Source organism: Heliconius melpomene, chromosome 18 (genome assembly GCF_056956725.1).
Source record: "Heliconius melpomene rosina isolate 202511_hmr_F chromosome 18, ASM5695672v1, whole genome shotgun sequence".
Lineage (NCBI taxonomy): Eukaryota > Metazoa > Arthropoda > Insecta > Lepidoptera > Nymphalidae > Heliconius > Heliconius melpomene.
The window spans coordinates 2,998,106-3,022,882 of NC_140406.1; the positions used below are offsets into that span (position 1 = coordinate 2,998,106).

Below are 24,777 nucleotides of genomic sequence, written 5' to 3' on the forward strand. Positions count from 1 at the left end.
CTCCCGTAAAACCGTGTGACGCCTCTCGTGTCACTAGGGTTGTTACCATATTGCACCAGCGAACAAGTAATGTGCATATCTAAAATTTACACATAAACTTCTCCCCTCTCCCCCTCATTGACTATTTACCCATTACTAAAAACGTATCTACTACTTCACCTCATCTTTGGATCCGGACGAATCTGGATTCACGGCAAAAAAGACGATCTCTTTGCTCTCAGCTTTTTTACAACGATAATGACTTTCGATTTTAATTATTGTCCAGCTAATTACGACATAATTTTACAAAGCAGTAATGTTTTAATTGTACATTGTCCCCTTTATATTTTCTTGTTAATTAAACATAGTGGTTTAATTATTACATTATCTCTGAATATTTATGATTTGGTTGAAGTAAACTTCAATATGACGTGGTTGCACCACTTAAGGTCGCGTGAGGGTCGGACGATGGCTGTCCTCTTTGCGTGTATCTTTGAAAAGATTTCGAAACGTGCAACGATTTTGCACAGTTCCAAATTTTAAATTCAAAAATGGGAAACAAGAAAAAGCCAAGAGGGCCAACCGCCGCGGTCTGCCCACCCAGTCCGTTGGCGATACGGCTCGCAATGCCGCACCACTGTGGTCGTTGGCGAATACCGCCAATTCCTGAGCCATATCTTTTCCTAATCTGTACAGCCTATAAACCTTCTTGCAAGTTACCTGATTTTAACTTTATCTACATAGTTTTTAAATATCTTATTCTTTGCATCATAACGCAGCTAATTTTCCAACAGAGATAATGATTAAATTGTTTCGGCATGTCAAATCAAACGAAATTATGCTGTTATATCTTGTTTAATAGCTTTGCGTTTATGTCGGCTTCGTACATACCGCGATGATACTCTTTTAACGGTGTAACCCTTCCAACAATATGATTTTCTTTGTTCAAAGTGTCTACAATCTCGTAAACACTTGAATACTTCACAACATATTCATATAATTCATATAGAATATGTCTATATTAATTAAACCAGTTAAACTCAGTATAAAATCTTCCAGTGGCAATTTATATAAGACTTCTTCCGTTCACATATGAAGTACCGAGGAAATAGCTACTTATCAAGCAAACATGTCTAATTAGGGTGTAAACGCTTATTTCTTGACGACATAGTTGCAGATCGATCTTGTACGTGTATGTATGAGACAGACATCTTGATGACTTCTGTTTATCATGGACTATCTAGATTCAATGTATTGCCTACTATTACAGGCGACTTTTTTACAAGGTTCATTTAAAGTGGACACACGAATACCTTTTTCGTTAGTGTTTATATATTTATTATTGTGATATGACTATATATTTTACTGTAAATGGTTATCTTTTGAATAATTATATTAGTTTTAAATATGATTTATATAAATTTGCAGTGCGAATGTAGTTTCGTATGTTTTCATTGAGAGTCTATCCATTCTGTAGACGACGTTCCCTCATAATGCCACTCGTAGTTATGTAACTACGGCTTTAGTTAATATTGTTTTCTTTTTTATCAGCATCATTAATGTAATAACTACACTTTTAAGTTGCTATCTGTAACAGTCTTTTCCGTTTTAACTTTTTATACTTCTGTGATACATATTCCTACAAGGATATATTTTCTAATGCAATGTTAGAACGGAGTGTCTTAACACTAAGTTCCCTGTGCCTACCTTGCTGTATGCGCAATACCAGGTGAAGGTGATTTCATACTATAAAAATGTAAAATTCCAAATATTGTAGTTCTTCACCAATCTAGTGTTCCCAGTATTTACGTGAGTGTAACATGTGCGTAACAAACCCAGACTCACGTGAACCAGCTACGTTACGGGTCAATTTGCTCAATAAGCAATTAGGACGTGACGGTCGCCGAGATCTTGTGGAACTATCATACATACGTCACGCTACGTTGTATTCTTCCATTGAGCGCTGGACCGATATCTGAGTCACCTTCGCTTCGGACAACGTTCACTTTTAAAAACCCGCTTTTAAATAGTATATAGTGTTGTAACTAATTTGTATTATTTTATAAGTGTCATTTTTTTTTGTATAAGACTAAATGCAAATATATGTTTTAAGCGATCTGTAAAAGATAAATTTGTAAAACATAAATACTTTAATACTATAAAATTGATATTGTGATCAGAATATACAACTATATCTATTAGGTATAAATATATACGTGTATTACGATATGGCTATAGTGTGGTACAATATAACGCGACTGTGAGCTCCTTGTTTACTTTTATTTTATAGGGTGTATCTATGTAAACTCTATAAAGTGCGATAGATTAGTAAAATTACATTAAAATAATCATCTTGAAATTTAATTCTTTTTTTTTCACCTTCTAAAAATTTATTAAACTTAAAAATTAGGCTAGTCGTGGTGCAATAGGGAAGCGAAAGGTCTTTACAGTAGGCTCCTACTTAATGTTTACCAAAACCTTCGAATAGAGGTTATTTCTATTAAACACTATTTTACTAGGAGTTGAAATTAAGTTGCGGCTATATATTTTCACACGCTTTCAGAGTATATGCTTTTAGAGTTTATATTTGGTGAGTTTTGGTGATATTAATAAATTTTGTATTGTAATTTATGAAGTTGTTATTTCTTTTGTATTGTAATTTGTGGCTGAAAGCGCTCGTTGTATAATGATCATAATATTTAATTTTCTACCATTAAGATGGTTGTATTATCCAAAATATATTATTATGCTTTAATGTTAACATTAATATAATTTCTTAATTTATAATTAAAATAACTCTTCAAATATTGGAATATATAAACGTCTAACAGTTTCTTTTAAATAAATAGGTGGTCATTGAATATTATAGCAAATTTGACAAGTCAATTCCAAATCTACAAGAATTCTTCACTTCGCCGCACGGTCCACCGGAAAGGGGCGTATTGTTGACGCACAATTTATCAAACACAAATATCCAATGATATATCTATTGACAACGTTTCCAAATGAAATTTCACGGTGTCCACTTGTTAAAAATCTAATTGTATTGAACACCGAGGGCCTACATTGTGTCTGTTTATAAAGCCGACGGCACACTAAAATGACAATGCAATAGTGAAATTTTTAAGGCAGTCGCACGCTAGTTTTTGTGGCAAGGCTTTATGGACCTCCTCGGAGCGGTTCCATCTCTACTACCGTTAAAGTAAAAACAAAAGTCTTAAATTGCTGCTGCAAAATAGGCCTGATGCTGGACAATGCATGTATTTATTGCGTCATATATAACCTAGTGAAAGTTAACTTGAGTATTGTTTTAAATGTTTATGTTAACGGTAAACAAAACAAAAAAATCGCGGTAAAGAGACCGCTCTCTTACAGAAGTATGCTATAATGGCCAATAAACAGTTTGCAAATTTAAGCAAATCTTTATGAGTTATATATCTTGTGACAAACCTAAATGCTTTCAAATGTATTCATTTACAAATTGATTGTTAAATGTTACGCATCATTTGTTTTACCCTTATTACTTGTTCATATTGAAAAAATACATCACAAAAAGGAGTCAATGACAGCTTAATACATATATTAAATAAAATAAATAAATTAGCTTCACGCTGTATCCCGCACACAGCAGGATAGGCAGAGGCAACCTAGTGTTGAGACACTCCGTTCCGACGAATTCCGGGGGGCATTGCGTATTGTGAAGTGAAGTATAAGTGAAGAAACTGTAAGTCACGCTTTACCCCGACACTAGAGCGAAGAAATGGAAATATAAATTTAAGTAAATGTTTCATTTCATTTTCTAGTGGGGATCAAACCAGTCATGTATACAGTCACACTTTGTGCCCCTGCCCCACGACTGGCCTCCAAACATATAATAATATCAGGTTAATATAGGTATATTATTAGGCTCTGATACTTTTTTCTATGAGACATCTTAGATTCGCTACAATTGCGCCACAATGACATCATTTCACTATACCGATCATTTCAAAAAAAATCATTCTATAAAAATCATACGCAATATCAAGCAATACTTAAGTATCGCTCGAGTGAGTGCAAACCCTAACATTGATCCGTCTATGTTTTTTACAAGTGGCTGGCTACGGGTAGAAGCGTCGTTGGAGATATTTTAATTGCAGCCAGTCTGTTGATCCGGGTGGAAACCCAGGTGTCGAAAAAACAACCATATGTAACAATGGCCTAGTTTTTTAACTATAAATTTGTTTACTTATACGATAGTATCAGGAACCAGTATATGAGTAATGCAAATATATGCAAGATATAGCAAATAAATTAATATAATAATTAGTAGTATGAAATATTTTTAATAACTCGATAGAAATGGCTGTGAGGTTGTCGTGGGCACAATGGTGTGATTGTAACGCGATGGTTCTGGGTTTGAGCCCCACTCGAGGGAATGAAAGGGGGGAAAGGAGTGTCTTAACACTCTTCCCTCTGCTTGCTCTGGAGTGTGCGGGATACAGCGGGAAGCTCATTCATTTTATTTATTTATTTGATAGAAACGGTTAAATATAGATGTTAATTATACTCCATTGATAACGTAAAATATCCTCTAAGTCTTTTAAATACCCAGTGGGTAGCGTCCTTCGTATAACAAAAGTTTTAATAGTTTTATGGTTTAACGTCTCTTTACTCTGGCAATTATTGTACTGTAAAGTACTCGCGCTTTTTTTTATTTATGTTTATTTGTTTGGAGGATATCTTTAGTATATTTTTTGCATTTTTATTTTCATGTAATAACATGTTATGTGTTGCAATTTTTTAGCTCGGACTATAAATCTCATTTGGTTTTTTTTTTCAAAACCTGGATATGCCCGTTCTTTCTTATTTGAAATATAGCAAAGAAATAATTATTATGAAAATAAATGAAATATGAAAGAAATGAATAAAAAAAATATTACATTAATAAAAATAATATATGAGTATTTGTTCAAATAAATTAAATACTATTATTAGTATTATAGACAACTTAGTTACAGCAACATAGTATTGTAGACAACTAGTTTTTTTAGCTTCCGTGGTTTCTTTAATTAACTATTCTTAGTAAATATTTCACGTTTCCCAGTAGACATTAGTTATCGTCGCGGTGCTAGTCAATTATAATGTTCAACTTTTGTATATTTTGCATAATCCTTTTGTAACTAAATATATTATTGTATAGAAAAACAATAAAACTTTAAATGTGATCCAAAATTTCTTTTATACTTGTATGTAATATCGTTTTAGTTGTTCAACTCATTAGTTAATTTGATATTTTTTTTCACTGCTCAGTAATTACACTGTGGGAATGCACATACTGCTTTTGTTTAAGTTGGATAATGGTTAATACTTAATCGTTTATAAAGATTCATAGCTTCTCTACAGTCCGCGTTGAGTTATGAAATAATAATTCTATATTTTAACAACTATCTATTATTATACCATAATAGAATATATTAAATTTATTAGAATAAATAAAAAAATTCAGGTCAGTATTAATTATTCTGCATACTGCAATAACAGTTCAATCATCTTTACGCGGCAATATCACATAGTAAGCGGTGGTAACTCCCATTGAATAATCTTGTGCATCATTTTCTTCTCCTATTGTATTTTACATATGAGTATTGTATGATTGTAAACTACATGACTCAAGTTACTTTTACTTATGACAAATTACATAAATATATTTCTATTTCATATTATTTCATATTATAAGGAAAGAAATGTGTAAAAACTAGAGTACTATCAAAGACTACGTAATTTGGCAGAGTTGGCACTTCTGGCAGTTTTTTTGTAATTATTTTTGTAATATATCGATAGACACTTATTATGGAGTAAATAGTGAAGTAAATATTTTAATTTAATTATAAACACTTTGTATTGATTATCGATATCGATAAAAAACGATTTATTATTAATAAACGGGGGACTGAATCTATAAAATATGTATATACATACAAATAAAACACGTGATGGGTATTTATAAAGTAGGTGCTGTCAAAGGTATAATGATACATTTATGATAAGTTATTGTGCAAGGATGCTAATCAGCATGCAGATCATCGTGACGGTGCAGGTTCGGGGATGGTACCGTACAGCAGACTTGCGTCATTTACGCTGGCACCATGAGGCTCTTGAACGGTGACGTGAAATACGTACATACTCGTATGTCCGTTATCGGTTTCTTTGTAACTATTTGTATATAGATTTTTTGGAATTCTAGATTTTTGAATGAGTGCTATTTATGTTTATTGTAGGCACCTAAGTATATACATATGAACAGGAAAAGGAAATGATAGAGAAATAGTAATAATTTAGGTGGCGCTAAGTTCCGCACTCGCACAAATCTCATTAAGACACTTCGGTTTCCCACTTTACGCCGAATTTTGAACGCATTGCGTGTTGAGTGGCGGAACTCTACACCTAGCTTTGCTTCGTTACCAGAACGAAGAACGGAAAAAATATATATTTCAGTCCTCCGAGTGGGAATCGAATTCACGACCGTCGCATTAATAAATATAAATAAATTCAATAGTCCTAAATTATTTATATCTATAGTATAGTAAGTAATATATTATTAAAATACACTTAAGTTATTTATAGCTCGTTGTGTCACCGCTATTTGCATTTTTCTATCAGAATATTTCCATATATAGTTAAACAAACTGAAGCTATCTTCGGCTTAGTAACTGGACTAGCCCTCACGGTCAATATTCACGTCATATACATAGACTCACTCAGTTCTAAGTACCAGCGTGCTATAAACGACACAATATTTCATTTAAAAAGGATATTTTTCTCGAAAGTCACTCTGAAAATAGATTATTTGTAACTTTAAATAGGTAACGGTAGTGTGTCAGAGTTATGGTGTGTTTGGAAATACCTGTTACGGAAACGTCGATGTTTTCTAAGGAACGTTGATATCTGAGGAGAGGATCGTGACGTTAATTTAGTATTTTGATGTAGCGTTGTTATCATTTCCCGTTGCAAATGATTTATTTTATTAGTTAGTACTAACCTACCTATGTATATTATACATTTTTTTGTATACTGGCGAATATAATAATTTATCTCGCCTAAAATATTATAACAAACTACTCAATAATTAATTATTACTTTCATTTTCCCATTCTGATAAGAGAGCGAGGTGTTAAATTCGGCCACTCAAAATACAATCTTTCGAATTCAAGTGAAAAGAGGAGAAGAGAGGAACTTAACACTAGGTTCTCTCTGCCTACCCTGCTATATGGGGTAAAACATAAAGCTGTAAAGAATTTACTGACTTCCTAATCAAGCAGCTCTAATATTGTATAAATAAAATAAACACTGACAGATTTTGTTTTCCCTTTATTTACGTAATACACATGGATCGTGATATCTTATCAACTGGGGGGCTTGTATTGACGCGTGCGCGTGGATAAGGTATATTTTTTAGTTCTATCAGATACAAATTTACGGGGTTTTCAGTTGTTTTTGAAATCTGAAACAAAGTATGGAAATTGTAAAATTATCTAGTTTTATCTCACTAATGTTTTATTACTATATTTTGTATGCATTATAAAATATTTGTACAATATAGACAAGAATTTGATGAACTTTTAATTTCGCGACGCCCAGCTGTCTGAAGTATCTTAGGTCACCTAGTGTGTGTAAGCTTATCGTATTATCAACAGGAAACTCCCTGCTGATGCGACACAGGTGTTCGGAGTTCGTCATTCATAGAACTGTGATATGACGTAATGGACCATCCGCTATAACACCGAAAATATCACTTATTGCAATTTAAGTTCATGTACTCACATACCTCTGGTAGAGTAACATTATGTGGAACATTTAAATATATATGAAATATGTAAACGGTTGGTAAATATGAATTATTTACTAACATAATTATTGAATATGAAATTTTGAATCCTTTTTTCTAACTTTTACCTTTGAATGTATTTATACGTAGTTATGTTTTTGTTATAACATTTCATACGATAACATTGTCCAGGTTTGACCTTGTAAGTACCACTACGTACGATGCATTTAGTGATATTTTATTGTCTCGAAATGGATTTGAACTAATATACGGCGACAGAAAATAATTCAAGTTAGTTCCACATGCGATCCTATACAAAAAAAACTGAAAGTTTTTGACAATAAATAGTGCGTTGGTACTACACATCGCAACTTTGTTTTTTTTTTTCAGCTTCACGAATTATTTAAGAATTATTACCCAATTAGGCAGGGGGAACCTGGAAACCTAGTGTTATGACACTTCGTTCCCATTAAGACATTTCTATTCTGCATTTTCCGCCAAATTCTGGAGGTATTGCGTGTTGAATGCCGGTACCCAATGCCTCACTTCGCCTTCTTAGAAAGCGGGGAAATAAAATTATTAATAATTTTATTATATTTCATTTCCTCGAGTGGGAATCGAACCCGCAACCTGTCACGTGCCTGTGCCCCAGCGCCACAACTGGCCTCAACATTGTTTTACAATATCGTATTTAGAGATTACGCAAAACGTGTAGTACCTATGAATGAGTGACGCAAGATGCACATTGCACACGTCGCTATAAAAATTGTCATATATCAATTTATCATCTTCACTACTATCATTACTTTTCCCCACATTTTCAGATTCAAATATTTCTTACTTGTTATTTTAATATTTAAATGTCTATCAAATTAGTATTACTAAAATATAGGAATATTATGACAGGCTAGATCCGCAAGGATTTTACGCTTACACACAATTAGTTATAATTTAATAAACGCGTACGTACGGCTTAAAATATAATTCAATAATCAATTTATCCGGGAGCTAATTACTGCGTATAACATAAGGTAAACAGCTGATCGGCTCTACTTGTTGTTTCTCAGTAATTTATGCACACTATACGCATTAATTAATGCCTAATATGTATTTATCTTACTAACGGTAAACTCCTGGTGTTCAATTAACTTGTTCAAAAGTATTTCTCAATAGAAAATTTTAGCTATTTACTCATAGTCTGTCCGATGTGTGTAAATAAAAAGTATTTACGTCATGGAGATATATCACAGTTAACGTAGAGTGGTCGGTTGTGAATAATATTATTTTATAAATTACGATAAATTTATAATTATATGACATTTTTTATGAATGGAAAAATTATCGGTTATTGGCTTTTTAGAGCAGATTTAATTTTAAGTTTTTAAAGTAGCTTCTTTCTTTTTGGGAATATATGTAGATATGCTTTTTTTTATTTTTGATTAAAAAATAACTTATGTTATTAATCCTGAAGAATATATGTACCAAATTTTAAAAGTGAGAGAAAGTAAATGAAAATTCCATAGTTATATCTGTATTATCCGCCTGAGTCAATTGAAATATTAATGACTAACTTTGCTATGAGTCAAGATGAAACTGAAAATAAATAACTGGAATATTTAGTATTTGAAAGTTGACCTTCAACTTTCATATGATATTCATTTCTCTCTAAGGAACTTGCAGAAAAAAAATACTTTAATTTTATAATGATGACGTTATAAATTAAAAATAAAAAGCTCTACTTTTAATACTTTAGTATTAAAAGTAGAGCTTTAATTAACTACCCACGTATATAAACTACTACAAGAGGGACTGTTTTATAGCGAAATGTGTTATATCCGGAAGCAAGAATGTATAATTCCTACGCACGTTACACCGAGATCCGCGTAAAAATTTCACTTTGCAAAAATCCCAACCCTGGAGGACACGGACGCAGTATGGGTATCGGGGCCCAGTCCACAGGTGCCTGGGTGGGCTGGGTCCCGCCTCCTCGGCCGCCGCCCACCACTGGCGCCGCGGCTATTCGTTGGGTCGCGCCCCACTGCCGCCGCCACGTGCTCGGTGTGCACTAGGCTTTATCTTACGCGCCGTCACACCAATTCATTTAGTCGCTCACCCGACACGACGCGTGCGACATCAGTTTTGGGGATGCCAATTGCGATCGACTGTTATGGATTACTTTAAGATCCCATATTTCGCGATGTATAGACAGACCGGTACTGTAATAGTCAGGCACAGGATGGAGGTGCCGGACTCCTGCTGCAACCCTGGCGCGAGTCCAGGGAACAAGCGTCCCAGGGCCGTGTGCAGGATGTCAGGCTGTGAAGGATATTCTAGGACTAGATCAAATAACCAATACAGTGACTGTGATAGTGATATAGTGGACAGATGTCAACCTTACAGAGCGAGTGCGGCGAGAAGCAGTAAGCAAAACTTTTTAATTTACTTCTATTAATTAACGTTGACGGTAATTCCAGCTTGTACGTATTATCTTTATATATTGAAATTTCAATAAAATTAAAGTCTCAGGCATATCGTAATTTTATAAGACAGTATTATCAATTTGTCGCACTTATTTTTTTTTTGTGTAAATTTTAATAACACCATATTTATTTCCTATGAAGTACATATATCTATAAATATACCAATTACCTGTTGGACATATCTCTACAAATGTACCAACTTTTTGTTTTAAAGCGACAATTATATCCGGTACTATGATTACCGTATAATATATTCCGGTAAGTGGTTTTAATATCGTAATCTCACTTTAAAATACACATAGAAATATTAAATTGAAAATTAAATCATGTGAGGCACAGGGAACATAGTGTGAAGACACTCCGTTCCCCACTTTCCACTGAACTATTATTATTTTAAAGAAATTAACTTAAAGATATATTAAAATCACAACCAGCTCAAACACTATGTTCATTATAAGCGTAAGCTGTAATTAAATAAGTGTACTGTTACCGGATTGACATTTCTGACTAAATGTTTCTATCCTTTAGTGTCGTACAGTTATGTCTACGGCTCGGAGGGGACAGTTTCGTAATTAATACTATCGCTCTCGCCACTCTATATAGGGCCATACTACGATTTTTGTTGGGCTATAAAAATACGCGCGCACGTAAGATTAGAGCTTATCTAGAACTACTAAAATATTCGAACCAATCAATATTATTATAACATTCAATTAAATAAATTAGAATAATTTATACAACTGTGTAATTTTATAACGTTTATTTGATAAAATCAATAATTTTATCAATTAAGCTTTGGAATAAGAAAACGCATTTTTTTTTGTAATATAAAAAAAATATATAAATTGTTACTTTAATATTAATAATATTTTTTTATTAGGTTTGTCATTGTAGAAAATCATATAAGTGTAGATATAATAGAAACCATATATGTAAACAAATACATTTTTTGCTATTGTATCTATATATTGTATTTTATATCATTACACAAATTTAGCAATTATAATTTTATATTGAAAAAATAATATACATAGTCTAAAAAGTGGTAGTCTCTGTAGTTAAAAAAAAAACAGTTTCTATAAGACATAGTGACAATATGAGTTCGCGGTCTAGCGGTAAATTAAGGATAATTTGTAAATATAGAGTATTGCACTTAATATAATTATTTTGACCGCAATGTTAATCATATTATTGAAAAAAACTCAATTATACGAAAGCAATACTCATGTCTGCATATACCTATAGGAAAAAAAAAACTTTTTATTTTTTACAACATTGTTAGAATACACTCCCGGAAGTTCCGTAGATATATTTCGCAACAAAACTTAATGCAGAATTTAGTGATTTTGCAATTTACTTGATGGTTCAAATAAGGTAGCGTGATCATTCCTTCTAAAAAACCCATTTTACATCCGCTATTAATGAAAAAAATAAACCTTACTTAGTTTTGTCCCCTGATTGCGGAATATCACAGGTTTTTAGATCGACTTATAGATGCAATAAAAAACGGAAGACTCATTTACAGTTATATAAAAATGTTGTGGGTACTTTTTTTATAATTTATTTGTATATAATTTGGTTATTTAAGTGACTAACGATATCAAGTAATTGCATTGATATTAAACCATATACGTACATATCGTAAAAAATATATATAATATTAATTTTTCATTTTATATAATTAGCATATATTTTTTTCCTTACAAAATGTTAAAACACATCCCTCGGGGCGATACACAATTTATGTATCTTCCTTTTAAAAAGTTATCAGTAAAATTATGTAATATCAGTGGTTATCTCATTATATTTAATTCGAAGAAAATTTGCGCTTGTTTCGTTAATTTCGCGGCGTCGATCGCCGATGTTCCGCATAATACCATTTAGAGTGATTTTCAGTAAATGAAGTATGTATCACCTTGTACCGTAACTTTGAGTTACCGTAACTTTTAAGCACCGCCAAAAGCTCAGGGCTGTAATTGCACTCATTATGCGCACTCAAATTTTACGATCTCGCCAACTGCCAAACTCCAAATTTGATCAACTAAGGTGATTGAACATTTTAGTTCACCTGCTTCAGTTTTCTAATTATTTTCTTTTTTATGTACGCATATAGGTATTATATATATGGCTAACATTGAGTCAACACGACTCTAGAAGTATAATATGATTTACGACTCTACTTCGCAAAAGATAATTTGACGAGCACCATTCCGCGCGATGCCGCGGAGGCTGCGCCCGCACGATATTTACATAATGATTGCGGTGGCGCCGGCCGCGTCCGAGCCGAACGGTGAACACTTTTCTCGGTTTTCGAGCCGAAATTCTAGTTAGCGAGCGAGATTTCTTTTTAAAAAGGTTAACAAGGTGCTCTCGTTTGGGTTGTTTTTCGTGCCGCGCTGCCTCCTTTTGTGTAGAGCGAGCTGTTAAAAAATAAACGAATTCTTTGTTTCTCGGGTAGTCGGTCCGACCTCCGACGCGGTCCCTACTTTTTTATGCCCCCTTATAACCTGTGTATTACCTACGTGTAGGTATCTACGGTTTTTATGGTCGCTCGGTCAGCTCTTCAATGGGCTAAGGAATTCGATCGAGTCTCTTCTTTGTCCATTTATAGTTTTTTTTATAGTTCGTAATTACAGATCCCTAAATGAGGCACTATTGAAAGTTCGTAATTTATTGATAATATGGAACTATTTTTATTCTAATTACAGTCTCAAATTTCGTTTTATACAGTCATCAACTGTTTAACGTCGTAAAGTTTTCTAATCAGCTCTAAAGTTAACTGAAATCGAATTAATTAGAAGACGAAAGTTTTAGGTTTTGTAAAATAAATGATAGAGTTCATACTCATACAAAACGGTGACTCTATATCTTTTTACGAGCTGACCTGTTTTTTTTTTTGGTTGAACTTTTGACGGCGGCGGCGGTCTCGCGGTTGCTTGCTTTTGACCGGCGCACTAATAAAATGTTATGATCGTGTGTTTAACGCGTGTTCTGTGTCGGACCTTCCTTTTGACATGATCGTTATTACCCGACCCCGCCTTTGCGGTCGCCTTTTGTGTTTGGACTGTAACAACGTTGTTATAATGTCAATTAGATGCCAATTTGTCTATAACTAACTATACCTGAACTGGTACACCGGTCGTGACATATATACGACTATATTATACATCTATCGTTATTTATATACGCGAATGGACTTACGTTTGTGAGTGTGATGGCAACTCTTGCCGTCTTCTTCTTCTTCTCCGGTTCTGTAAAAGAGGCGTGATAATGGGGGTCCGTTCACAGGGCTTAGTTAAATAATGAGCGGCGAAGCACCCTATAACTATAATTTTCTTTTATTTGATGCCGCTGCGCCCTCGGGCTAAATAACAAATCGCCACAAAACTGGCTAACGAGATGCAAAAGTAAAAAAAATAAACATACAATTTTACACGGACACTAACCAAGTTTTGCATGACCAAACGTAAGTATATTACCTATATACTTACAGTAAGAATATGAAATATTTTCACTGTAAATATGCTTTATAAAAATATTAACAATTCATTATTTAATATTTATGTGCATAGCGCTTATATTATGCATACGCGAAAAGACCGTAACATTTTAATAACGATAGTACGAAATATTGTAAAGATTTGTAACGTTAGTCATCCAAGACACAACACTAGTGATTCAGGCATTGAGTCAAAACAGTAAGAGTAAATAGGAGGTCGTCAATGAGTAACAACGAAATGTGAGCCGGGAATTTAATTGATTTACTTTTTATTAAAGTTCAAAATTTACGAAACTATAAAGAAAATATATATAATTATATTTTTGTTTATTCTATAATTTCTGATTGATATTAAGAATGAAAACAATCATAAGGCATTTAATATATCATCTCTACTAAGAATAGTTTTATTGATATCGGAAGGAATTTCCGGTCAGTTGGCAGCCACCGTTAATTTGTGCCGCATTAGTGATTCACACAAGTTCACCGGACAATTAGCAAAGGCTGTCCACCTCTGGGCCGCGATGTATTTATTCATCGGATGTTCATCGATTACCATAATCGACAGCATCGTGTGCGCCGCATACGGAACAACACTATCTTTTCATTGATAAGATGCACCACTCAATTATTAATTGAATATGTATTTCAATATTTTACCATTTTCCGATTGATTAAATTGAAATATTTAATGATTTAATATATGCTTTTTATGATATGTTTGGTAAAATATGTCTTATTACAATCTTAATTGTTATCAAATTAAAAAAGCGCTTTTTGTAGTAGAGAATAGAAATATCGTAATACTGTTTTACCTTCGATAGTTATATTTTTTACATCCGAATAGATTAAAGGATAAAAATAATAATTAAAGTTCTCTATTCTCATTCCGCCATTGCTTACAGGATACGTCAACGTCTGCGCAGCAGTGTGCCTGGTACTACTGGTCGGTGGTCTCTCGCCTCAGTCCAACGCCGCGCCACATAAACGAACCATGGAGAGACAGCGCCGCGAAGCTCAGAAATACGATATCTGGGATAACCCATGTGATTATGACTCAAATGTACGTATATATTTACATATACATTATTATTCTTATACTATATATCTTTTTAAATTATATAAATTTCATAAAAAAGTAATTAACTTAAGAACATATAAATATTTTATTGCTACTACAGTTGGATGTCATTATTGACATATTAACAGATGTTATAACGAATTATTATTATTTCCAGTCAAAACCAGCCCAATATTCAGCTAAGCTCGCAAAGGATGTTGCGTCGCAAGCGAGAAACGCCTTCGAGTCAACGGCAAAATACAAGGACAAATTCGTAAGTGTCATTTAATATATATAAAATGATTGTATTTCGCTTTCATTGATGGACCCGACCCTGGCTGCTCCAGGGACGAGACAATCGCAACGTAGTATTCGCGTTCGCGTTCGCATCGTTATGCCCGCCGCGTCGCTCTAAATGAACGGACGCGCGTTACGGCCGGCCAATACCAATAAAACATTGGACAGCTAAGGACACCGGTGCGGTGCATACCTCTAGGGTTTAATCTGATTTTATCATTTTATGAATGAAAGTATTCGTCTTATGTAGTAGCAAATTTATCTGGAAAGCTAACTTGGTTTCAAAGATATAGTAAAAGGAAAACATTAGATTTGATAATGAAAAATTTCTCTCAAAATTTCATCCATTAAAGATTCTTCGCGTGCACGTTTTTAACGTCATTTTCTCACCGCGTCGGATGGCGTGGAAGAGATTGCATCGGTGCGGGCGCCGCCGGTTTCGCCTCTGTACGTCCGGCCGCGATCGCTTCCTCCCTTTTAATTATAATTTCGCACTGCTTTCGTATACATGTATTATATAACAATTATTACATTTTTAAATGAAATAGTAGAAGTGTTAAACATATCCCTAAAAGCATTAAAATACCATTATGCTTGGTACCAAGAAAATGAATATACTACTTTGCATTCAGAAACAAAACAAAACCGGTTTCTAGAAATATAAGACAATCTGTCATTCTACTTCTAAGATTATAATATTTCCGAATCGGAAGTAAGGTGGCCCGATCAACGAGCAATAATGTGATGTCGATGTCGCGCCTCGAATCATTTATGGGTGACCTTCTACTATCGTAATTAATTGTGACATCGAACGAAACGGTGAGTGAATACATTTCGATTTCAATTGAAAACGATAGGAAGCGTCGAGTGTGGAGCGTTCAATGTATTTGGAACAATGCATCAGTAACGAGCGTAGTCGCGGCGCAGTGACGTGCCGGTCGTAACGACGGCGACGTCCTGTCCGCCCGCCGCTGCCTCCGCGTCGTAAAATGACATTACCGACGCACAGCGCACAGTAGCCGGAACGGAGTACAGGACGGTGCGCGTACGCATCGAATACTGATTGCGCATTAATATTGCACGACACACCTGCCCGATCATTTTTTTCGTCTCTCCCCTTAATGTCGGTCATTCGTTACTAATGTATCATATTTATTGCGGTTTAGACAAAGCTCGCGCACGTTGAACCGCCATTGTAAATGCGCCAAGGACGTTAGCATACATGCTTTTTGTTTTTATTCTTAATACATCGCATTGGCAGCAGAGATGATAATTGTTCTTATGAGATATGAGATATTCGTTTTATTTAGATTTGAACGAGATAAAAAACTACAAGCATTAAACACGTAGGTAGCAGAAAAACAAACCGTGTGACATATAAGACGCTATATCCAAATTGCTCGCGCTATCATATCTGTCGTCAGCCCATTCCTTACAAATAACTGGTCGCGCTGTACCGAGAACGCAATAACAAATTCAACGAACCCTACCGGTACTGTGTGACTCGCCACCGGCCACCGGCCACCGTGTGAATGTGCCACAACACCGGTGTTTTTGGGTCGTGCCGGTGTCGAATTATCGCATCATATTTTGACTCAGAAATTATAAAGATATCCATCAACGTACGACCGCATTCTTTTCGTTTATAAAATGCAATATGTAACTCGATAACTCGATCTGTCGAGTCTCGAGTCCCGAGCGTGTCCATCTGCGACTCCGATATTATATAAACATTGAATTATACATGACCATTACATGTAATATGTACATACTTAGTGCGATAGCGTTGTTCACACGGGCGACAGGCTGTCTGCGGCGCTGATGCGGGTGCGCGTGTGTGCACTGTGTGTGTACATACGTGTACTATGTGCGCGCATGTGTGGGTGCATGTTTATTTGATAAGCTTCCGATGCTTCTATCTAGGTGTCCGGATGCTCTAACGTCGAACTTCTCGCTAGTGCCCACCCGCAATATTTCAATATGTCTGCAACTTTGCACGTAGGATCTAAAATTATTTTATTTAATTTAAATTTTAAATATACGAATTTTACTTAATTATTTTAGTATTTTGAACATAAATTACGTTTTTCTCGATCATGGAAATGACACTTTTATTTCAATTGGACTATTATAATAAAATTAATCTTACACAATAACGGTATCGCTTTTTTTAGTTTCAAATATAGTATTTATTTTCCAATATTTGTATGTAGAATTAAGCTACTTTTAAGCTTTTTAAAATATTTTTAAAGTCTACAAATCTCAATTATGTATAAAATGTAAAAATTAATTAATTGAATATAAAGCTATTACGTTAATATAGTACCTACTAATACTTTGTAAGTTGAGTTTCGGATTCGGAATGGGAGACCGGACGAACACCTGCATTTTGTTATTACGAGCGAATAAATAGTGATATAAACACACAATCATAACTCTGAGAAATTGTATTTCTTTTTATCCTAAGTATAAATATTAATATTAAAACTTGAAAAAGAATTGGACAATATTCGTTAATTTCATCAGATTTGGCAATATTGAAAATTTTATTGTATTCATACAATATAATAATAACGAAATGTCTTCCAGATAAGATAGTTGTATAATAAAAATATATTGGAAATTTATCGGAATTTGTAAATTTAATTAGCTGTATTGTGTTGTGCCACAATAATTCAAGCAAATTGGCCTTAGGGACGACCAATATCTATCGAGTATGTTGCATCTGCCGATTGATTATTATATGCAATTTTAAACCTTATAACGGTAATTTTAAGTTTTAATTTCACTTATTTACAACTAGTCACGTATGTTCTGGACATAGTGTCAAATTTTAATGTTGAAACGGTTTGGTTACGTGACATGTCGATAGTAGCGGCGGGCGAAACTTGAGTTACGGTCTCATCTTTCACACGACCTTGGGTGACCCATAAAATTGCTAGTTGATCGTATGTTATTCTATAAACAATGTTCACTATAGAAAACTTGACGAAATGTAAAGAATATAGAAAAAAATACATACCTGAAATGTGAACGGTTTAGGACAGACAAGCTGTACTTTCGTCAGCTACCGATATGATTACTGCGTGAATCTACACCACGTCTTTATTTATAACAGCTTCAATAGAGGAAACAACGACACATCTAATCTTCCGGCCAATCGTCGTATTCCATGAAAGTCAATCAACGCTACGTACTAACTAGTTACTCTATTTTTATCGTTCAGAGAAATCAACGGAACCCGTACCGTGACAAAGCTGATTCATACTTTATGCAGAGACTATGCTTTTGAGTGTCTATGGATAAATTAATTTAAGAAAATTTAAATTAGCATTATTAGCTCTTTAAATTAAATTATATTGGATACGAACAAAGAACCACTAGTGGTCGAATTTGGCACATAAATGATAGTTGTTTTTGCTCCTCATCATGCCATAACAGTCTTGATAATTAATTCAAAGCTTGGTTTAAATCACTCCACTTAATGAACACTAATAACAATATATGACATAGGCAAAGAAAAAGTATTAAAACACCGTGCTCACCATTTTTCATCTATTTAAAGATTACTTAAAAATGCTTAAATTTATAATCGATGTTAAATTTTTAAATTATTTTAAATTTCTTCTCCTTTTGTTACAGGCGTCTATGTTACATAGTTTTGATACTTTTGAGGAGTTATTGAAGATCTGGAGTGGCAACGACTGGCTCAGAAACTTCACGTGGTTCCCTGAAGAAGGCTTACCTAAAGAAAAAGTTCTTTATCAGAAAATGCCCGATGAATATATGGAGAAGTTAATGGTGAGCTTTATTTACATATCACAACCTTAATTAAACGAGTTGACTTTGATATTTGTCTACCGAACTGAGCTACAATAGAATGCCTTTTGGCTGCCATCCATTATATAAGGTGTAAAAGGAAAGCAATGTTGTTATCTGAAACGCTTGTCTCGTTAAGATAATGACGGTTACTTAACTTAGTCGATCTGATTGTTTTATAATCGAAGGGCGGTGAATTCGCTGATGCCAAAAACGTGCATCCGTATGAGTTTTTCAATCGATTTCAAAGAATCGACATCGTCGGTGGCACTCATTGTTGTCAGCCGACTGTCGTTTACGTGAGAACACAATGGTTTTGCAATTTGGACTGTTTAATATCACGTGTCGTTATCGATTTTAGGCTGAGGTAGAAATGTATTTGATAAAACTCCCTAAATTTTTTTAGATTAATTTAATAAAATACAAACTCATTGATCAACTATATATAAAATCATGTATCTAAATTTAAATGATAATTTCAAAAATGAAAAATTATATTCACAACATTCGCTAATTTAAACACTTCTTTGTAACGTATTAATCCTTTAAGTATCTCTATTATAATGTCCAAAGACCCTGAGATTCAATAAAGTTGACATTAGGTCTCGAGTCGTCTGTCTGGCTGTCGTTTATAATAAAAGTTTATTAAAATAATATATTTATTAAGCAATATGTTATAAATTTGTTCCTTTTTTTGTTAACAGAGTAGGACGGATGAAATATTACCCGCCATGTACAAGGGATTGCAAGTGGTGGTCGCGGGCCTGTACGTGGTGTCCCAGGAGGCGCTGAACGATGATATCAACTCAGATGCTATCATCAAATGCAATATTACCAAAAGTATGCACAACGTCCGAGCTGTACTTTGTATGTTCAATGTAAGTATAGTAAGCATAATTGATGTTTATAAATATAAATTTTTAATAATTTAAAATTAAATCAGTAAAATAAAATTTTTCTAAACATATTTTTTCCTTTTGACAGACGGTGATGAGGTCACGCAAATTGGATGTGAAGCCGTTACCCGAATCGGAGATCCCCGACATCAAGAACGTGGACAAGCTCTCTTTCGCTCTGCTCGTATACAGAGACACACTCAACTATTTGGAATATCTCGCGCAGTTTTTCCAGAAAATGTACGATGTGAATCCAAACAAATAAACAAACAAACGGTTGAGTTAACTAATTTAATTAATTGCGGTCAACAGAAACCCGATTTCTTGGGCTATCTACTTAATTATTGGTGCTTTTATTTAAGTTATGACAACGTCGAGAGACCGAATATTGTTCAACGAATGACATTGTGTTAGTGATACGATATTTAATTTTATTTGTAAAAGTTGTTTTTTGAGATGCTTGTGTCTATTATGTCATAGCACTCTCTTCTCTCGTTGTCTCGTGTCTCTGCCTCCATTTTCGGCCCAAAAGGAATCTCGTAATTCAATTGCACTTTTGGCTGTTTACTCTAGAAAAATGTATTTGCCATTACATTGCCATTTCGGTCTAGAACGAATTAGTTCCTTTTATAATCATTATATATGTATTTTTTGTAAATAACAACGAATTTAATATATGTAATTATATTTAACAGGCAGACATTCGAAATTTTCTGATATTCCTAGTCAAGGTGTTAATTTATTTATTTTTCGATAAACCATCTATTTAGTAACAATTGTCTATGATATTATTAGATGATTAGAATTAATAGTAATTCATTCCTTTGTTGATCATATTTAAGTTAAAGATATTCTTCTAGTACTATTATGTTAGTAAATTATTAATGGCGGATCCAAAAAGGGTGAGAGGTATGAATTTATTGAATTTGAAAGAGTTCGCTGTTTTTAATATATTTAGCTCTAGATATAACAATACTCACCTAGTATTATTTTTTAAATAAAAAACCACTTTCCTTGTTACTTTTGATTCGTTATATCACTTACCTCGTCTTCCTTCCCCTCAAATAGTATATTGCTAACCCCTCCCACCAATTCAACAGGTTTATGACCCCTCCCTTATTTAAATGATTGGATCCGCCCCTGTAAATTATTTAGTTAATGTGTCGATGGCTGGTTCATTTTTGACAACTTAAACGTGGCGGCCAAGGCCGCTGCTGCTATAATTGTATATTATTTCCTATTTTCATAACTTTCTTTGTTAACTATTTATATAATTGTTGCAGAGATTCAATGAAATGTGACTAGCTTTAATGGAGCTATTAAATATATTGTTGTAAAGTACAGAGCCAGTGTATTTATGTCTTAATCATTATTTTTATAGTTCAAATAGTATTTATAACTGTACAAACATAAATGCTATGTTTGTGATATTAAATTATTATTACATTTAGAATTTTTTATTTTATTTTTTTTCCTCTATTGTCGTTATTTTTTTTAATAAAATTCTTTTATTTTTAATTATTATTGAAATATAGTATGAAATAATTATGTGCCTACCTACTTAAATATCGTTAGACTCTGAATAGTGCGGGTTCGAAGTCTGTTGAAATCTATATATATAAAAGGACTTGTCCTCACTGATTGAGGTAAGACGCACGTACAGCCGAAACCGCTGATGCTAGAAACGTGAAATTTGGACAGATGTTTACTTTCGTAATCTGGACATCCACTAAGAACGGATTTTGAAAAATTTTAACCCTAAAGGGGAGAAATAGGGGTTGAAAGTTGTATTGAAAAAAAATTAAATCGGCACCATTTTTTATAAAAATTGAAATTCTGACTCTTAAACGTATTTAATTGAACACGTATTTCATCGTTTTCTAGAATTCCTCTTCTAAAGGTGCATATAGGGGGTTGAAAGTTTGTATGGAAACATCTTTAAAACGCCACCGACTCTTTTAGACACTTAAAAATACATTAATTGAACATATGTTTCGTGGTTTATTAGAATTCAACCCTAAATACGCAAACGAAGCTGAACGCGCGGTTGCTAGTCTTATATACACGCATATATAGGTACATAATTATTTTTTTAGCTCTGAAAAATAATAACTATAATATATTTTGGACACGTCATATTATTATGCATACTGTGTAGTAGGCCTACTGGAGGTACCTGTACAAATTTAATTTAAATAATTCCACGTGAGGATTGACAATTACGAGCTAAAAACACCTAATTAGAGTGATAGCGTCATTTCAGCAATGTGTTATATAAAATACATATTGCTTACGAAAAACATTGTTACTTACAATCCTTCTACTTTATAGAATATCAGTAAATCTTTCAAAAATGAAAAATAAAAAAAAAAACAATAATTAAACAAATTAGACATAGTAGACTTGTACAAACAGGTACTTCCCCAAACCATTCCCATGAGTTGAGACTGGAAACAATTTTATGTCTTTACACAACCCATTTACGAGACACATATTTGCATTGGTGAGTGTCGCCTGACAAATTAGAGCTCACGCTGAAAAAACTATAACGCTGTATGAATAGCTTCATCTTAAATAGGGTTCCGTACTTACTTATAGTGTCATTAAAACTATTATTAAATAATAAGCTGGAGGCCGTCGTATCGCAGGGGGGTGACTGTAACGCGACGCCTGTGGGTTCGATACCTACTCGACGCAATGAAACATTATTTATAAAAATTTCATTTCTCTCTCTAGCACCAAGGCAAAATCTTCGAAATCTCAGCCTAAAGTGGGGAACAGTGTCTAAACACTAGGTTTTCTGAAGCTGATTTTTAAAATAACATGCACAAATTATCTTTTTTAATTGAAATGAAATTAAGATACTTGCTTGTCTTGTCTAAAATACATTTTTATATACAATTCCTAATCCAAATTTGTTTATTACAATTGTTGGTTAACAAGATTAGTAGCTACGACATTCCTTCTGAAGCGGCTACTAAAAGGACCGATCAAAAGTAAACCGACTTATTTATTTTATAAGTTAGTAGCTGCTAGCTGTCGCCGGGAGTCCTGAACGTGTTATATTTACGTAAAGATTAAACATATTAATACAAAAATCTAACTTGACCTCCTGCATTGCTATTTTATTTAAATGATTGATTTAAATTATATTATAATATTGAAAATTGTTTCTCTTGTTATCCTTAACAACGAATCTTCGAGTACCTAATACCTAACTGTATATCACAGAATGAAGATAACAATTTTAATTAGGATTATTTTACCTTCTTAAGTTATTTACGCATTTAATGCTTGAAAACAGAAATATAAAAAAAATATAGTCCGAACCAAAATTTTATGAAGCTTTTCAGATTACAGTTACTTCATTTCTATTTACATTATAGTACCTACTAACTGCTAGTTTCACAATAATATGTATCTATAATATAACTAAGGCTTTCAACATATAGTTATAATATAACAAGAACTTAAGTTTTATTACTACATTCCCTTCTCATCTCACCTCTCTTTAAGCTTAAAGCACAAAATATTTTTACATTCGTTTAACGATCGGACGGGCCACAACGACGTTTAGGGCACCGTACGCGCGTGCTTTTATCTCGCTCACGTTCCCTTGTTTTATTTATTAGAAAGATATATTATTTACCGCGGGGCACACACACGATGTGTCACGAATCTGGGACGAAAAAACAAGCTATGGTAATGTGCAAGCGCAACACGCCGCTCTTTACAGTTTTTTTTTATCAGTTATTCGATTGCTTATATTAACGTTCTACGTATCGGTAGATTAAGGACTAATATTACATTTTTAGGGTTCCTCAAAAACGAAAAATTAATTGGACCACATGGTTACTCTGTCTGTCATGACCGAAATGGCGTGGAGGTATCAATCTAAAATTAGGCCGAGGACCTACAATTATGAAATTTGACACAAAGTGAGAACTTATTAATAATATTAATAAAGGAAAAATTCCGAAAAGTAGAAACTTATAAGTAATTCTTAGAAATTTCTACTTTTCGGACTTACATTTCATACAAAATAAGTACAGCCTGCAAACTTAAATTTGCCATTTTTATAAGTTGTACTTCACGTTAATCCACAATCCTGAAATTGCTACGGAACCCTCATTGGGAGAAACCGACTCGAACTTGACTGAATTTTTTATTCGTTTTCAAGTAATTTTATTGATTTTATATCAATTTTGCATTGAGCAATTACAGCGTATACCACTTAGATGATACATACATAAATACATAATCATCATGTCCATAATACATAACCATCATGTTTTTTTACATTGATCCATTAAATATATTTCAGGGTAGTCAAAAATAGAATCTGGTCACATAATTTTTGCTTTTAAAGATATTTGTGGAGACGTAGCATAAATTTTCAATATAACAATAAAATAAATATAAAAAAAAAATCAATTGTTGTTATAAACTGGTTCAGCTTAAATTAAAAAGTAAAAACAAAATACAACGTAATTTGAAGTCTATTTAAAAAATAACATATTAAAACGTCATTGACGTCAATAAATTGTGTTCAATTACAGTACAAATAATAAACTTCCATCTCTATTTCGTGTCATTGCTCTCCATTTTTCAGTGTTTTATGAAAGTCATATTTATGTCTTTATCACTAGAAGTGAAAGGCAATGTATAAAATATTTCCTTCGCGAGTAATTCAATAAAATAGCAAAAAAATAAGAAAACAGCTAACTTTAGAGTTTATTCCAAAGGTGTTAATTTTAAATAATAACCATTTAAGTTATATTAATTTTGAAAGCATTATAATACATAAAGCAATATTGGGTCCGCTTCCCAGTGACCATAGATTCTAAATGGGCGAGAAATAAATTAAAAAGTCTTACTATTATCTATGCTTATTTAATATTTAGTAGAAGTGTAGATATGTTAGTGTTGTTTTTCTTTCC

At 33.3% G+C, this 24,777-nt stretch overlaps 1 protein-coding gene across 2 annotated transcripts in view; it reads left to right on the plus strand.

The window, feature by feature from the left end:
- LOC146529193 (uncharacterized) overlaps window positions 1–21,290 on the plus strand; it is a 41,913-nt gene extending 20,623 nt beyond the window's left edge. The window contains exons 1-6 of one of the 2 annotated variants that reach the window (XM_085202086.1): window positions 9,900–10,206; window positions 14,671–14,828; window positions 15,004–15,099; window positions 18,765–18,923; window positions 19,646–19,819; window positions 19,926–20,248. In XM_085202086.1, the coding sequence (XP_085058212.1) occupies window positions 9,954–10,206; window positions 14,671–14,828; window positions 15,004–15,099; window positions 18,765–18,923; window positions 19,646–19,819; window positions 19,926–20,102 (1,017 nt within the window). In that variant the 5' untranslated portion in view covers window positions 9,900–9,953 and the 3' untranslated portion in view covers window positions 20,103–20,248. Of the gene's footprint in view, window positions 1–9,899; window positions 10,207–14,670; window positions 14,829–15,003; window positions 15,100–18,764; window positions 18,924–19,645; window positions 19,820–19,925 lie in introns of those variants that run through there. The other variant, XM_085202087.1, reaches the window with a different exon arrangement.
- The last annotated feature ends 3,487 nt before the right edge of the window (window positions 21,291–24,777 follow it).